Genomic DNA, 16,538 nt, shown 5'->3' on the forward strand with positions numbered 1-16,538 from the left:
CCTTGTGCACAGAAACAGATTGGATACACTGGAATAACGCTGCAGTCACTTCAGCACAAATACATGTAATTCTGCACATATTTGCAGTTTTAAAAAATCTGGATGTCCCGCATATCTTCAAAATTCATCCATTTGTATGGGAAGGGGGCGATTGGACCACAGGGACTGTCCCAAGGTCGAATCTCCTCTGTCCTCCAAGTCTGCCAGCACACGTGTGGTGACCCAATGTATTGTCCTCTGCAGAGATCCTGCTTTTGTCACAACTCGAACTGCTAATTACAGCCCTGTAACAGGGAATAGGCAGAAAAGGTACAAAAGGAAAACAACTGAATTCTTTCTTCTAGTGAAGAAAAAAAACCCCAAACCTAGGAGGGTTTTGTAAACAAGTTTCCTAATAGGAGTTTTGGAAGCAGGCTTGTATGGTTCCAGTTCTACTCTTAAAACTTTGTGGAAGGTGTCCTAGGGCTGATAGCCCCTTGTCTTTCCTGTTTTTAGCATGGGCTTCAGATAGAATGTTCATTTTAGTGGGGATTTGGATTATTTACAGAATTATCATTCAATCCCTAACAGGTGTGATGTGCCATCAGGTTACAGTGCAAATGCATAAAGGTGTCGTTGGCAAAGTGGGAGGTTACTCAGAATAAACCTTTGAGTTCGTCTGGTGTGTCCTGGGATGGGGACAGAAGGCTGTCAGCCCCGCTGAAAGAGAGAGCCCTCGTGTCCAGCATCCGCGGGGATTCAGCAGGATCCCGATGCTTTGCTCCTCTGTGGGCTTTGCAAAGCCTCATCGAGGTGCATCTGCTGTTCTCTAGGGCCACGGCAGCAAAACGAGCATTGCGAGTGAGCAGGTGCAGAGAAATTATTTCTATAGGTATTTGGGAGCTGTAAAACTCACCATATTTTCGTGCTTTCCAAAGCCCCACATGAATATTGCAGAAGATTAGGTGAAACTGAATCAACCATCTCTTCTGGCACCGAGGTTAATACCTTTGTTTTCATCTGGAGAAAATACAGAGACTTTTGCTGTCGCCGTGCTCATCAGTACGTTTCAATACTTCCCTCTGGTGGAGAGATGCGTTGTAGTTGGGTTTGAGGTTCTTGGAGGTTAGAATAAGTTTATGATTGTACATTTGTTAGTGTATTTTTAACAGGTGACTGTTATAAATATTGCTGCTAACTGTAGCTTAGTGCTTAAACATTCTATTCCAACATAAACTCCCCCTCTTCTCACTTTGATAAGGCCTATTCTACTAAAGGAAGAAACTGTTTCCACCTAATGGGGAAGTAAGACACAGAATAGAATTTGTGTGAATAAATAATACTGTTTGTATCTCTAGAGCCAAAAGTATCGAGAAGACAAGACTTTTCCCTGCCTGCTGGAAAATATTTACTCGTTCAAGAATCCAAATATTTTATGTTGTGCTTTAGCCCTGCCTGCATCAGGGTATAGATACAAATATAAAGTTGTTCTCCTTCTGTTTGCTCTGGAAAATGGGATTTTGTCTCCCAGACCTGGCTGCACATCTCGCAGGCTCCAGCAGGCAGGGAATGTGTCTGCACAGCTTAGGGCCTTCAACTCTTGTAGGAGTCTGTTCCTTCAGACTTTAGATGCAGATTGAGGGACTATTGTAAGTATATTTAAATAAAGATGCTGTGTTTGTATACCCTGTGGTAAGACCTGGGGTTATTTTGCAGCCCGTGCTCCCCAGAAGTCCCAGTAACCTGCGGTGCTGGGATTTCAGAGCCGTGTTCAAGTGTTGTCTTTCCTAACTCGTAGCGATCCCATCACCGCTGACACAGGTCTTTAATTCTCTGACGTTCGGTCACAAACCTCAGTTCCTGGTTACATCATCTGGATTGATAGGAGTCTTACAAATTACAACCTGAGGAGCGTGTGATGTGGCTCAGCCCCCAGTGGCAGCGGGTGCTCTTGCTCTGTGGAGCTGCAGGGATCGCGCCCTCCTACAGAAACAGGGCAGCTCCAACGCAGCTATGGTTTATAACCAAAATTACTGCTTTTGTAGTTAAAATGGAGCACTCCGGTACTCGAACTGGTGTAGGCATGTTTTTAAAAAGTTTATTTTATATTTAAGTGTGTTGGTTTTTTTTCCTTTGAGGAAAATCTGGCATCCGTATAGAGATGTGCCTATTTGAGACTGTGATGTGTGGGTGGAGAATGATTTATTTAAGAAAATCATGAGCTGACTCTTAAAAATATTTTGGAAATGAACTGCAAGGGAGAGAAGATAAATATTTTATAAACACGTGCAGATGAATGTATGGTTTGGCTTGGCACTGGTCACCAGTTGTTTCCAGTTCTGCCCATGACAGATCTCTCCCTTGCCCATTGTAAAGAAGTGTTCTCGCCTCTAATATATATAAAGCCTCTAATATTGCAGCTTCAATCCTTCCCAGATGGAAACAGATGTACTAATGTGCAAATGGTTCTGTTGGCCTAAAAAACTGAGTAAGCCTGGAAGAATATCAAACCAATTTGTCAGCTCTACAAGGTCTTATAGCTGGCGATTAGAAAAGCAGGGGGGTATTTTTCTTAAAGATCCACAACCAATTCAAGCAAAGGAAACTGGAGTCCCTGGAAGCTGTTTTGTCACCTCTGTGTCGCCCCGAGCTGGGGGAGGCAGGCAGGGTTCTCCCTGGACCGGCTTCTGTCACCATCAAAAAAAGGACATAGATCAAAACAGTAGGAACACATGGAAATTTTATGATTCTCACTTTTGCTTTTTCACAAGATACCTGCATCGCTTCGTCATTTCTTCTTTAGCTCTGCTTCCTATTTCTAAAAACAGCCCCGGGGAGGATGACCCAGTGTTGGTTAATAACTCGGTTTGCCCAGGCTTTCTTCCTTTTTTGGTAGTATTCGTCTGCTGGGAACATTCCTGTGGCATATCAAGAGACACTTTGTGTCTATTTCTTCTTGTTCACAAAAGACATTTTTATTTTAAAATCAGGAGCTGCTTTTTTTTACCTCTTTTTTTGGTCTTTCTTGTACATTACCAAAAAACAAGGTCAGCCAGCAGCCCTGCCAGCCGCCCCGGCCTTAAGAGGGTTTCATAACCCAGCCTGCAAAACCGAGTGGGTTTAGAAGCTTCTCTTTCCTTCCAGATGAAGGGCTTTTTAGTGCGAAACCCAAAGCACTATTATTAATTCTGGACGGACACATTACGGATTACCGCGATGGCAGCAGCGAGATGCTAAATAACAAGTGGTTAAGTCACATGGTGCCCGAGCTCAGCTCCTGCTCATAAGTAGCCTCAGCATCTGTTAAAGGCACAGAGCTCAGCGCCGTGACGTGGGGCCGGATCAGCCGACACCCTGCTTCATTATTCATGTTGCTTTTAATTGCTCCGCTCTGCTTTTAACTCCGCCGGAGGCGGGGAAGAGTGGGGAGGCAAACTGGAGCGAAGATGGTTTAGCGTTCGCTTTGTGCTGTGGAAGATGGAGTATTATTACTGTCCACGTTTGCTGAAGTTTCTGCAATATTTGTGGGTAAGTGTACTCTGTAATGTAATTGAGCTTACCAAGTTGGATGTTTTTAACTGTTTTCAGAAATCCTCGAAGTGTTCATGTGTGGTGGTGGCTTTACTTAGCAGTTTCTTTCTGAATAGTAACATTAAACTTGCGGTTTATTTTGGGTGAGAGAGGCTACTTTAATACTCACTTAAAATGAGGAGACTGCAGACTGCTTGAATGTACTTCAGAACACCCTCTTGGTGGCTGGAATTCCTACTTTGTTAAACGATAGGAGCTGGAGTTTTGCACACTGCATATTAGAAATATTTGTCCCCATTTGTTAAAAAGCTGCCCCTGGCTCTGTCCCTGCCACCAGCTGCAGTCACAGCCCAGTGGCTTTGGCAGTGTGTGCTTTTACAATTCCTTCCTTACATTTCGTTTGCCTGTGTTAATAGGTTTCGCGTGTCCGGGTGAGCGCTGCCTGCTCAAACACTCCTCGGGGCCCTCTCCGGTGAGCAGCCCTTGTTAACAGGCTGCTTTACTGTGCCTGTTTGCCCGCTTTGGAGGGCTGCCTTTGCACAGTGGTTGCTGTTCGTCTGATATTTTCACATTTAGAAAAGATGAATTTGATTTTTAAAGCCTTTGTGAATAGGTACTACATTACTTTGAGCCTAATTACTTAATGTTTTAATTTCTTCTGTACTAATCAAATATCAGGTTTCACTTGATCGTGGTATTGTTTGCATTAATCTTGCCATGTTTTCAGCTGTGAATTCAGCATGTAATCAGCACTGACACTTTGAACATGTAATGTTAGCTGTTTGCTAGCGCATTTTGAAGCTAGCAAGGGGTTGGCTTTCCTCATGTAGAGTTTAATTTTCCAGTCCCTGCCCTGTGTGTGCTTTGCTCAGCAGTGAGAGGAGATTGCCTACTGTCATTTGGTTTTTACAGCTGGGAGAGAAAAGTGCTTGAAGAACTGAGCATTTTCTTAAGAATCTCTTCCTGTTGGAGACTATAGTGTTATAAAACATGGAAGTCTTTGGACATTTGCTTTTCATTTGCTTAGGTAGCTTTTTGAGAGGCAAGCTTTCTTTAAACTGCACATTGAGTGTGATTGATATATCAGACTTCAGAATGATGAGGGGGTGGATGTTCTTCATGGTTTGCTAATATGAGAAGTCTGAAAGAGAGCTCTCGATGCCTTTGCTTTCACATCTATCTGGTGATTTTTCCATAAGGTCAGGAGCTAAAACAAACCCCACAAACCAAACCAAACTTCTTGATCAGTCCGGAAGATCACTGGGCAAACACCTCATTGTGCAGTTTTAGTCTTTAACAGAACAGGTATGTTATATTTTCTGTGTGCATATGCTCTTTTGGAGGCCTTGAAGTATTTTATGGGCATTTTCATTAGTGTGTGCTCCCCTGATATGCTGGAAGACAATATTCGAAGGACAATTGTGATATTAATTATATTAAATATATGTCAAAAAAGAAATGTTAAGGGGAAAAGCACAGTGGTGTGTGTTGTCATTTGCTGTGATGGTGTCACAGCTGAAGACTCTGAAGGAAATATTTATCAGTTATCTGATTATAATCAGGAGTAACCAGAGATGGTGGGGTTAGTTGTCAAGGTTTGTGTCATTTAATCTATCTTGGGGAGCTAAGATGCTTTATTAATCAGGTAGATGTACCTGAAGAAACTGTACCTCACAATTAAAAAAATATTATCATGAAAATCAATTTTTATAGCCACTATTTTGAGTTACTGATAGGTCACATCTCTTCTGTCGTGTATTTGTTTTACTCTGCACAGTGGTGGAGTTGTTGGACATGGGGGAACCCACCCAGTGCCTGCTGTCTGCTCATTACTTGCTAATTCCTCTTCTGACCTTTGAATAGGATGGGTACTGTTGTACAGGTTGCTGCATGAGGCTTTTCTGAGTCTTTAGATGGCTGTTCGAGAGCCCACGAGTTCCTGGCTGGAGTAATAGCACAGTCTGGTTCTGGTGGAATTAGCTGATGTTACTTTGAGGGGGGAAGAGCAGGACTCTTCCTCACCACTCTGTGTTCTGTTCACCCTCAGTAAACTGTCTCTTCATACCACAAATGTTCTTGTTGTTGGCAGAGATTTCTCAGAAGCTTGTGGTTTTTGTGACGCCTGCCATGTATCGATCCTTTGATTCTGGCCGTTCAGACGTGGTGTGACATGTACCCTGTCTGGCACACAACTGAACTTTTGCTGGTGATGGGGAAAAGGGTCCAGGCTGCCTCTGGGGTCTGTCTGCAGCCCCTGGGACTGGTCCTGCCCCAGGGACTGCTGCTGGTGGATGTTCCTTTTCCTGGCGCTTTCAGGGCCGTCCAGGTGGTGTCAGCACTGACTCCTCTTGCTACCTCTTCCATCAACTGGGAATCCAAATTTAGCGAGTTGCTTTCAGTCCTATGTTCCGTTACAGACTGCGTTTGTTATTTGGACCCCTGCAGTCAAGCGCTCAGATAAGCACAGAGCAGAGCTGATTGCCAGATGCTTTGTGGTTGTCTGCAGTTCGGCTGAATTCAGAGAGTGATTCATAGCTATCTGTGGTCCGCGTCACCGCTTCCTTCTCGGCTCCTCCATGTCCTTTCCTCCTAGCTGCGCTCTTATCATCATCTTTAACTGGCTGATGATTTGTAGTTATGTATTCAAATGCCAGTCTTTCCTTGACCATGTGCTATATTTGTTATATTTGAGTATTTGAGGGGTTATATTTGAGTATTTTTAGGGCTACAAAGTTGGTGAAGGGTTTGGAGTGGAAGCCGTATGAGGAGCGGCTGAAGTCACTTGGTTTGTTCATCCTGGAGAAGAGGAGACTGAGAGGAGACCTCATGGGGTTACAGCTTCCTCACAAGGGGAGGAGGAGGGGCAGGTGCCAAACTCTTCTCTTTAGTGACCAATGCCAGAACCTGGGGAAATGGCAGGAAGATGCGCCAGGGGAGGTTTAGTTTGGACATTAGGAAAAGGTTCTTCACCCAAAGGGTGCTGGACACTGGAACAGGCTCCCCAGGGAGCTGTCACAGCCCCAAGCCTGACAGTGTTCAAGACGACACTGGACAACATCCTCAGACACACGGTGTGACCTGTGGGGTTGTCATATGCAGGGAATGGAGTTGGACTCGATGATCCTTGTGGGTCCCTTCCAACCCAGCACATTCTATGATTCTATGATTTTCCAGGGTACGTGGGGTATTCATCATCCCTTTCCAGCTGGTGAGGAGTTCTGCTGCACCTGATATGAGACATCTTTAGGTCTGACTTGCATAAGAAGCCCTTTAAGTGCAGCTCAGTGTCCTGTTGCCCAGCTGCTCGCATCAGTCACGCTGTTGAGCTGGTCACCGCCGGGTGTGCAGCCACAGAAAGGAGGTTTCCTGTTCTTTTGCAACATCCGTTGTCCAATAACCAGCTTTTTTGGCTTGCTTGTGGACACAGCCACTAGTGGAGTGCTCTTGGTTCTGTTCCTGTCCTCAGCCACCTCAAAGTTGTGAACAATTCTTGCTCTGCCCTGGGGCTTTTTGCAATGATGTAATAATCTCTTTGATGTATCTGAGGTCACTGTAGGAGCACGTTGATAAACAATGACCAGTATCACAAGTAGGACAGGTAACATAAACCAGCTTGGGGAGTGGAGACCAGGCCTATTGCAGTGGGGACAGAGCTGGCAGGAGATAGGAGAGCTCTGGATCTGGTCCAGAATAGGTGATGAAGGAAAAGAACAGGAACCCTGGCTGGTTTTGAGCAGGTGCTGCAGTACTTGGGGCAGAGGAGGGTTGTGTCAGGACATGAACTGTGCTGGGTACGATTTTTAGTGAATTGGCCACATTCAGAATAGTCCTGGCTGGTTTGATGTTAGAGAAATGGCTCAGAGTGCCAGCTGGGCCTCCGGCTGGGGCAGTCATTAAACAATAATTATAAAACCCAAAGAAAATTGGGGTATTTAAGTAAGACATAAGGTCTAAAGTTTATCTAGACAAGGTTTTAGTTCCTACCTTTTAGGAGCGGTTTTGATAGCTCTTTATCAGGTGATTCCAAAGGAAGTGGCAGCTCGATAATAGCCACGCTGCCATGGCGTGTCACTGCGACAGCGTGTTGTTGGTGATGGAAGGAAACCTCAGCCATCGCTCTGCGTGCCCAGGGATGGTCATCCCGCACGTGCCCTGCCCGGGGCTTCCCTGGGGACAGCGTCTGCTCCATTCTCTTACTGGGTTTACCTCTGATGATGGGCAATCATATTTCAGGCGTGCATTTTTCCTCGCACCCAGGTCGTGTCTGACGTATGGCTGCTGTGCTGATTTCACCGGCTAAATCTTCTTTTCAAATAATCTGAGCAAATGAAGCCTTGTTGCAGGGAAAAATCTGTTCCGAAAGGCATTCTCCTGATTCCTGAATAGACGAGGAATTCTAACTTTTGTGTTAAGCGAAGAGCAAGCAGACAAAACGAAGCTGGCAAGGAAGCGACGTCCTGTCGGGACACGAGGGAGTGCTGTTCAGCCACCGAGATGCAGTGCTGCCCGGGGCCGGCGGCCAGAGCCCGCACGGGGCAGCAGCGCGGATCCAACACAGTTTGCTATCGTTGGGTGTAGTGTTAAGTTTAATTTACCATCAAATACTTTTATAAAATAGTCCATTCAAGGTTAACTCGGTGCAATAAGGTTTGCATTCAGTAAGAAGTAACTGTAGACGTGGTAATTTGTTTTTTATAGCGACTGTCAATCTGGGCTGTCCCTGCCTGCCTCCCCTTTACCTGGAGTCTGAAGTAGGGAGTGCGCTCCTGCTACAGGGCCAAAGTGGGTTGTTAAGCCTCATTTCTACATAGAAGGCAGAGGTAACTTCACTGCCTCCCTACCAACACTTTGATCTGCAGTTGTTCCGCCTCGGTTCCTGCTTTCCCAGGCTGTGTCCGTGTGGCTCGTGCTGGGGGGCAGCCAAGTTCCCACTATTGTTCCCGTTCTCTCAGCAGCGGAGTTGTTCGTGCAGCTGGTGCGTGTTTACTGCGCTGAAAGGAAACGGCGTTTCAGAGGGCAACTCGAGCCCGGTGAAAGTAGCTCTTTGTCATGGACTTTCCTCAAGATGTGACAGGGCTTTGTATTGCGGTGCAAAGCTTCTCTTCAAAAGTAACTTCAGGTAAATCTTGAGCTCAAATGAAGCTTGGAAAGAATATAGTATCTGGTTTAATGATTCATGGTTGAAGCTAATAAATACCTGCCACATTAAGGAAGGCAGTATTGATTATTTGCTAACCACAGAACACACCTGGCAAGTTTGGATTGCTGGGGTTGGCTGAGGCTGGATTTACTTCTGGATTTGTACCATAATGGAGCAGTATTTCACAGTCCAGCACTACGGCAAATCTAGTTGAGAACACAGAAGACATTTCAGCAAATCAACCTTTTTAACTTCACAAACTTCCAGATCTAACAGGAAATAATGCAGTTAGTCTAAAAAATGTAAACGAAGGCCACACCTGTAACAACGACCCTGATAAGTGATGTAAGATGCAGGGTTGTGGGGTGTTCTTGTTGGCTGCCTTGTGGTCCCCACAGCGCCCTGATCACCGTGCACAGGAGGAGGAGGCAGTAAGAGCAGGGAGTCTGAGCCATAATGGACCTGTGTATGCACACAGTGTTACCCTGCAATGGCAAATAAATGCTATTGCTTTTTTTCATAATAATGGCATGTTGCAAGATAATGTCTGAAGGACGTATTGTATCAACTTATACCTGATATTTGTTCTACCTGCCGCAATTGGGAAGTGACTGATGTAAATGAAAGAATCGTGATTTGTACTGGAATGAACAGCCAGGTGCTCAGTGCTTCCCAGCTGCGCGTGGGAAGGTGCTTTAGCCCATTGTTAGGCAGTGTGTGATTATGCTGAGAACAGCCAAAATGATTTAAGATGCAGTTTTACTTTCTGGCTTCTTGTTACTGCTCTTTGACGAGGGAAATCCCTCGCACAAAAGAGCGTGTTCTTCCTTCAGGGCGCTCTCTGCGTTCTGAACGTCAGATCTGAACCTGCGGTAGCTGGAGATTACCCAGGCGCCCTCTGAGAGAAAGAGCAATAACACCAAACTTCTCCAGCTGGCCGGTAATGAAAAACTCCGTGTTTTATCTCTTTGGGAAGGATGACAAAAATGCATTATTTAAGAAATTGTAAACTTGGCATCTACTGACTGATTTAAACGAGCAGTGTGCTTGGGCTAAATCTGACTTTCAGGGAACATGTTGTTCCTCAGTGCAGTGTGCAGTCTCTGTCTGTCTGTCTGTCGCTCCTCAGAATGGGTCCGTGCGTGTTTGCTGTGCTGCCTGACGCTCAGGAACACGCTGAGATGGACCCTGACTTTAGGTGCAGTGTTACCAAGCAACACCACAACTTGGGAGATTTGAGGAAGCGTTTTCTGACTAAGAAGGAAATAAATGTGAATGTCTCTTCGTATCGGATTGTCCTTTCTCATTTGCACGTAATCTGACTCACAGGAGCAAGAGATTTCCCAACTCCTCCTGTTGCCATTTGGAGCAGAAGTAGCATGTTCCCGTGTTTGTTTTCTTGCACTTCATCACTCACCTTCTTTGCCCTGCGAGCAAAGTTTAGCAGCTGGGGTATTTCAGGCCGCGTTTTGCCCTCGGGAAGTCTCTATGGAAGATGTTTTGCTGTTGCCTGTGTTTGACATGTGAGAGTCTGTTGGCTCGAGCGCTGGAGAAATGGCTGTTCCCACGTTGGGTTTGATCTCAGCCCTGGGTGCGAGGAGATGCGGGGTGGTTGGGGTGCCGGGGAGGTTCCTTCCTGAGCATCGGGGAAGGAGAAATCAAGTCGCGTGTTGATTTTGTGCGTTTGATCAAAACAGCAGAACCGCTCCTGGGAACGCTTGGGCACGTTTGCAGGGAGCATGTGGTGCTCAGCCTGCTTTGTGTTTGTTTTCCTGCTCGTGTTTTCATCTCACTGTGCAAATAGCTTCCTTTTCTTGGGGATACGTTTCGCGTGTTGCTTGTTGACAGCTCCCTGGCTGTAAGGGAGCTCCTGGGTTTCCGTAGCATCGTTCTTAGGTGGGACGATGCTGATGCTTTGCCTTTTTGCTCAGCTTGGAGCCCGTTCGCTTGCAGTTTTCAACCCGCATTGGAGGGAAAGTTTAGTACTTGTATCATCACGTTTATCAACAAAACGCTTTCTTCATGGTGGATTTTGTTTGTGTAAATGGAAGATACTGTAACTATTAATCTTTTGCTTGGCTTGATCCTTTTGACGTAAGCGAATGTAAAGATAATATTTTTAGTGCTTTGCAGAATATTTGTGCTGTAGGGATTTCCTGTTTCTGTTTTGTTTTTCCAGTTTTTCCTCCTTCATTGAGGTAGAAGGGAAGTGCCAAATGATTGTGTACATGGGCTTTCAAACAGCATAGTGTATTTTTAGCTTGTTCCCTCAGCTTTAAGGTTGATAGCTTTGTTTTATGCTGAAACAATTCAAGGTACAAAACCAATGCGTGTTCAGGATGTTTAATGGGGCCTGCTTTAAGTTCAGAAGAAACAAAGTTTGGGGGACAAAAGAATTAACGTTTTCCAAAAGACTGTTTTGACACTCTAGTTGTTGCAATTTTTACTGGCAATTGTATTTAAACTTAACTTTTAATCTGAGTTTTTTAACAATTTATATTTCACAATTACCTTTGCTTACGGATTTTAATCTTCGGATACTTGTGTGTCTGTATTACATTATGGTAAAAGCGTGCAGGATTTTGTACCGAGAAGGGGATGGCTGACCTTCTGCTTTGATTACAAATGAAATGGGAGACTGCAGGGTTTTACTGATCCCGTCAAGAGTGGCCGTGGTATGGGAATGATAAAATTCTTTTGGCAGGTAGCAACAAGTATGTGGAGCATTCAGTCATTAAAATGTATCAGTGTGTTCTCTGTTATCACAAGTGTAGTTCTGTAAGGAAAACAAGGGTTTTTTTCTTACCTGGTTTCTTTAATATTGATTAATTTGGAGGAGGCGCAGCTTTCAAGTGCATTTGGAACTTAATAACAGTCATCCTGTGCCTCAGCTTTCCCCTGTTCTTGCCTCTTTTGTTACCATAGTTTTAATGTAAACCCATGAGAAATGTAACTATTGTATTTAAATGTGGCTTTTCTTAACTGAGGAGGTTACAGGGTACAGAAGGGTGTCTGCTGGGGTGGTGGGGAGGCTGGGGTGGGTGAGCAGTGGGTGCGATGCGCTCGGTATCTGACCTTTCTTTAGCAAACATTGCAAAACGTTTCTCTGTGATAAAAAGCGTAACTTCATGTGTGCTAAAGCGCTGCTTGCGCGAGAGGGGAAAGGTGACGTCCTGGCAAAAACTCTGATCTGCTCGTGTTCTTTGAAGCGTGTGGGTGTCTGTGTGTTTCAAATAAGTTCGTCAGACTGGGTCACTCTATTTTTCTTAAAAGATTGAAGATTTGTTAAAAGTGGCCTCTCTTTGTGTATAAAAAATAGGTTGGAACATTACACATGGCAGTTTAATCAGCTGCACATGTAACACTGCAGGTTTTTGCTGTGTTCGCGGTGTTCCGTTGGACAAGTCTCACTGTGTGCTGGGGAGGATGTTTTATGTGTCAGGAGATGTGGCTGAGATGCGAGTCCATGTTCAGGCATAAGCTTCAGCTTTAAAAGTTACCACCAGGTTGTTATGAGACATTTGCCCCTTTAATGTTCCTGCCACTTTGTTGGGGTTATGGAGTATCAAGGACTTACTCATACCTGCTTCCAAATCCTCTAATTCTCTTTAGAGCTGGCCTAAATATATAGTCTGGAAACGGAATTTCAGTCTCTTCTGCAGTTGGCTGTGTGTGCGAAAGGAATGCCTTTAATGTCAAGTTCTGTGCAACTTGCATTAAATTCCAAATAAGCATAAATTCAAACTGCATACCTGAGCTTAATTTGCTTGTTTCAGTAGAAAATGAAAGTAGGAATAGAAAACAAATATTTAGTGTAAATATTGAGGTAGCCGGTGTTCCAGGTTGCAAAAGAGTTTTTGTTGTGTGTAGACACTGTTCAAAGTCCTTGTGCTAAAACACTCCATCCATTCAGCTCTTTCCCCCCTCCCTTTTTGTCTTTTGACTGTAGACTGCTTATGGTTGTTGTGGTGGCTGAAACAGTCTGAATGCATTGTATTTATTGTACCACCACCAAAAACCAACCAACAACAACAAGAGCAACACACAAAACAAACACCCCCTCCCACAAAAACAAACAATAACAAATAAACCAACTCCAAACCAGATAAAACCACTAAGTCTTTTCATCTTTGACTGTGTGAAGTTTCATGAGGAATCTGGGATTGGAGGGATGGGGAAGCGAAGAGTGGCAAACAAGAAAAAGGATGGAGGGAGAAGCGAACTGACCTCAACAAGTGGTGCGGAGTCCGTATCCCATCCATGATTTTGTGCTGGTCTGTGTGATGCTGTGTGCAAATCAGAGCGGGAGCAAGGTTTTTATTGTCTTTGGTACCTGCGCAGCAGCGTTGGGTTTGTTTGGGCCTGTGTCATCAATGTGTTCCTGTACAGACAGCCCGGGTGCCTGTGCCGTGGGAGATGGAGCAGGCAGGGAAGGATGCTGAGCCCGCTGCCCACCGCCATGTGGCTGAGAGAGCAGCTCTTTCTCCTCTCTCAGGACAGAGAGGTCCTTGGTTGGACCTTGGGGTGTATTTCCATTTCCCCTACACGATGCACATCGCAGCAATCTCCTGCACCAAGCACCTTGGTAGGGTTGGAAGCGATGCTGTGCTTGGAACTCTGTCAAGTACAAACCGCTGCAGGAGCCTGAACAATTCCAGGCTTTTGTTCATGGACCTGAATGTGAGCCTTTTATTTAACTCAAGCTCCATGTTTTGTGGGTTTTTTTTCTAGCTTAAATGAAAGATTGCGATGTGCTTTGAACAAAATTGAAATTAAAGACTTTGTGCGGTACGACTGTTGGATGAGCAGTTGTGACAGCTCACTGACAGTAACAGGGGAAGTGCCTTCAATTCTGTACGTCTGACTTCTTGCCAGTGAAGTGAGATTTACCTGGCAGACAAATTTACCCATAAATTTGATAATCTGATTGAAACTTGTACATTTTTCAGATTTCCCCAAATTCAGATATTCTACAAAATGTACCCAGGGGAATCTCTCATCTTTTGGTTGTGTAACAGCAAGTCATTCTGAAGAGGAAGGGGATGCGAGAACTGGCAGGTTCTTCTTTGAACATGACAATTTGGATGGCAAAATAGATGATATGGGGGCAAAAATAAGGAGGATTTAAAAAACATAAGTTGTTGTGTGGTGTCTGAGGAGCCCGAGGAGTAACTGAGACTGGAGCTATGTAGCTAAGCTCAGCATAGTGCTGCGTCTTTAAATAGTCCATAATGTCAAACACAACAGGTTAAATTAAGTTCTCTTACTAATGAGACAGAAAGAGAGTGGGTATGGAATGCAGAACTAGAACAGCCTTACAAGGACAGGATTTGCTCCTCTGTGGTTGCTGGGACTGAGCATAATTGAGATGGGCAAACTAAAGAGGCCCGAGATGGAATTGAAGCTGTCGTGATGTTTGCAAGTACTTGATCATGATATTTGTTGGTACGTGGGATGATGACATGCAGAAAATACTTAAGAAGTGCATGAATTATTTATAATTCTAACTGAAGTGAGGTGATGGGGTGCAAGACAGGTTCAGGAGAATGGGTTTCTGATGGAGGGTCCCATAGGGGAAAAGCAAAGACTTTGGCTTAGCAGTTAGTTTAGACTGATGTTGCCTGTCTTTCTCTGTCACATCAGCTTTGCTGACAAAGGACCATTCAGGGATCCAGCCAAGGTGAAAACTAATCCTGAATATCCCTTTGCCAGCTCTTCAGCTGGGTTCTGTTCCCCGCTTTGTACATGATCGTGCTGATGGGAGAGATGAGGTGATGGGGGGACCAGAGGGGCTGCTGCTATGGGGTGTGTATTAGCACTGTGCTCCACACAGGCCTGGCTTTAATCTGACCTTCCAATCCTATATAGTCATTAGTATAATTACATGCGTTAGAGAACAGGTAACGCTCAAAATGAGCTTTTGGAAAATATAATGTAACCATAGAATTTTGTTTCCTAGTGAATGAGGCCAAGAGCGAAGATTGGTACGTCTTTGTGCAGGGTTGTATTCTTGAATTGTAGGTGGAATAGATGTTAATAATAAAAGTATCCAGCAACGCTTGAATAACGAGGTCCTGTGTGCTGCGGTGGTAATTAGTTGTGCAGCGCTGGTTAGCAGTGTGTGCTCTCTGTTTGCTGGAAGTGCAGGCCCTTGATGGATCCGGGGTGGCTGCAGCGTGAGATAATCACCGGTATTGTTCAAGGGCAGAAGATCATCTTGTGCTGTTCTTGTTCAGAACCAGCTCCTTACACAGGCAGAAAGACTGCCGGCCTCAAGTGGCCGGGAGACAATTATAGAACATCTGTATGGTTTGAGCTATGTTCTGTAGGCTGATGGTTATAAAAAGAGACGTGGATTCACCAGAGAAGTAAATAGAGAGCCTGTGTGTAACCCACATGCTGTTATTTCATTAAAATACAGTTATGAGCTTTTGCCAGCTGGGGAGTTTGCGTGGAGTACTACAGAGCATCGTATTCTGGGGAGCCTTTTGTAAAGAATGCGGAGAAGAGGTGGTTGTGTTCCCGGGAGCCCCGGTGTGTGCACCCACAGGCAGGAGATCTGCTCCGTGGGAGCTGCTTCTCTTCTATGGCTGGTGCAACCTTTTGTCTGTTATTAAGGTGATCTATGTATTTTAAAATTATTTTTAACAGTGGCTTATGTTTTTCATACAGATGAAATCTCCCTTGAATCGGAAAAGCCCTCAAACATGATCTGTTACTCAGTTTCTTACAGCTTTTGAGAAGTCAATCCTTTAGACTCCTCCAGTGTTCTTTAGCTTGGGTTGGCTGATGTCACAGGGTCCTCCGAGGTTTCGGTGGATTATTTTACTGACCAGAATAGAAGGGACAGAAGGGGTCTGTTTAGATGGGTTCAGAATAACCTCCTCACACACACAGATCAAGGCAGAGTCAGCACGTTATGCTTTTGGTGGGGAGGGGGGAAAATAAATAATATATTGTGAAATAATCTATCCAGCCCCTGCGGTGTCCGGTGAGAGGTATTTTTGAGGATGTTTCTTCTATGTCATTGCTGTGAAGATGCATTTTAATAAGGCAATATTCCCACAAATTTTCTTAAAACTTAATTCATTTTTTTCCAGACCTTGGTTATTTTTAGGTGGATTTTGTAAGGAATGTGAGTTTGCCTGTGTAGTCTGTCAGTCTGCTGGAGCTGCCGAACTCTGCCAGTTCTGGTGTGGAGCTCAAGCAGAACGTGCAGCACTTGCTGCATTTCAGCTGCAGGGCTGGAAAAATCTTCAACCATTGCCATTTGATGGTGAAAGCACATCTGATGGTCTTCTGGAACGGTTTGCTGTGGTGTTAATTGAAGTGTGAATCTCAGCAATAATTTAAATGTGATACTTAAATACCGAGCAGTATGTTCATGCGGTAGCCAGAAGATACTAAAGTTAGTATTGCAGATCAGACTCAGATCAGCAGTTTTACGATCAGAGCTCTCTGATTGCTATTTCCAAGGACTTACCGAATCGGAGAGAGGCTGAAACCATGGGAGATAGCAAAGTGCCTTGTGAAGAATCCCCGTACTGCAGCAAGCACAGAACTGCACTTGGCAGTGCACAGATGTTTGAAATATAGAGCTTAAACAGCATGAAAATGTGTAGAAAGGCTTAAATTTCAGTGTTGGGCACGGGATCTCTGTCGCTCACAAAGCGTTATCCATAACATGTCGGAATTAATTTGATTTTTTTTCTGTTTCTTTAAAAATATAAGAAACACCCAGCCCTTGGGGCATCTGATCAAAAGTGTCTTTCCATTTCTGTACAAAACCAACTCTGTAGCTCCTTAAAAGAAGGAAAAAAGGTTTTCCTGTATTGGCTGGATTCCCTTTAACAGTGAGGGTTTCTGTTAGGCTGCTAATTTGAGAATG

The 16,538-nt window shown here is 44.6% G+C and overlaps 1 protein-coding gene across 4 annotated transcripts in view; it reads left to right on the forward strand.

Annotated features, from left to right (window-relative positions):
- Nucleotides 1–16,538, forward strand: part of KIAA1671 (KIAA1671 ortholog) — a 66,974-nt gene that overhangs the window by 27,544 nt on the left and 22,892 nt on the right. Inside the window, exon 1 of one of the 4 annotated variants that reach the window (XM_065851867.2) lies at nucleotides 3,080–3,507. The exons of the other annotated variants lie outside the window; for them this stretch is intronic. Within the exon in view, the coding sequence (XP_065707939.1) occupies nucleotides 3,457–3,507 (51 nt within the window). The 5' untranslated portion in view covers nucleotides 3,080–3,456. Of the gene's footprint in view, nucleotides 1–3,079; nucleotides 3,508–16,538 lie in introns of those variants that run through there. 4 annotated transcript variants of the gene reach the window in all.

Source organism: Patagioenas fasciata, chromosome 17, assembly GCF_037038585.1.
Source record: "Patagioenas fasciata isolate bPatFas1 chromosome 17, bPatFas1.hap1, whole genome shotgun sequence".
Taxonomy (NCBI): domain Eukaryota; kingdom Metazoa; phylum Chordata; class Aves; order Columbiformes; family Columbidae; genus Patagioenas; species Patagioenas fasciata.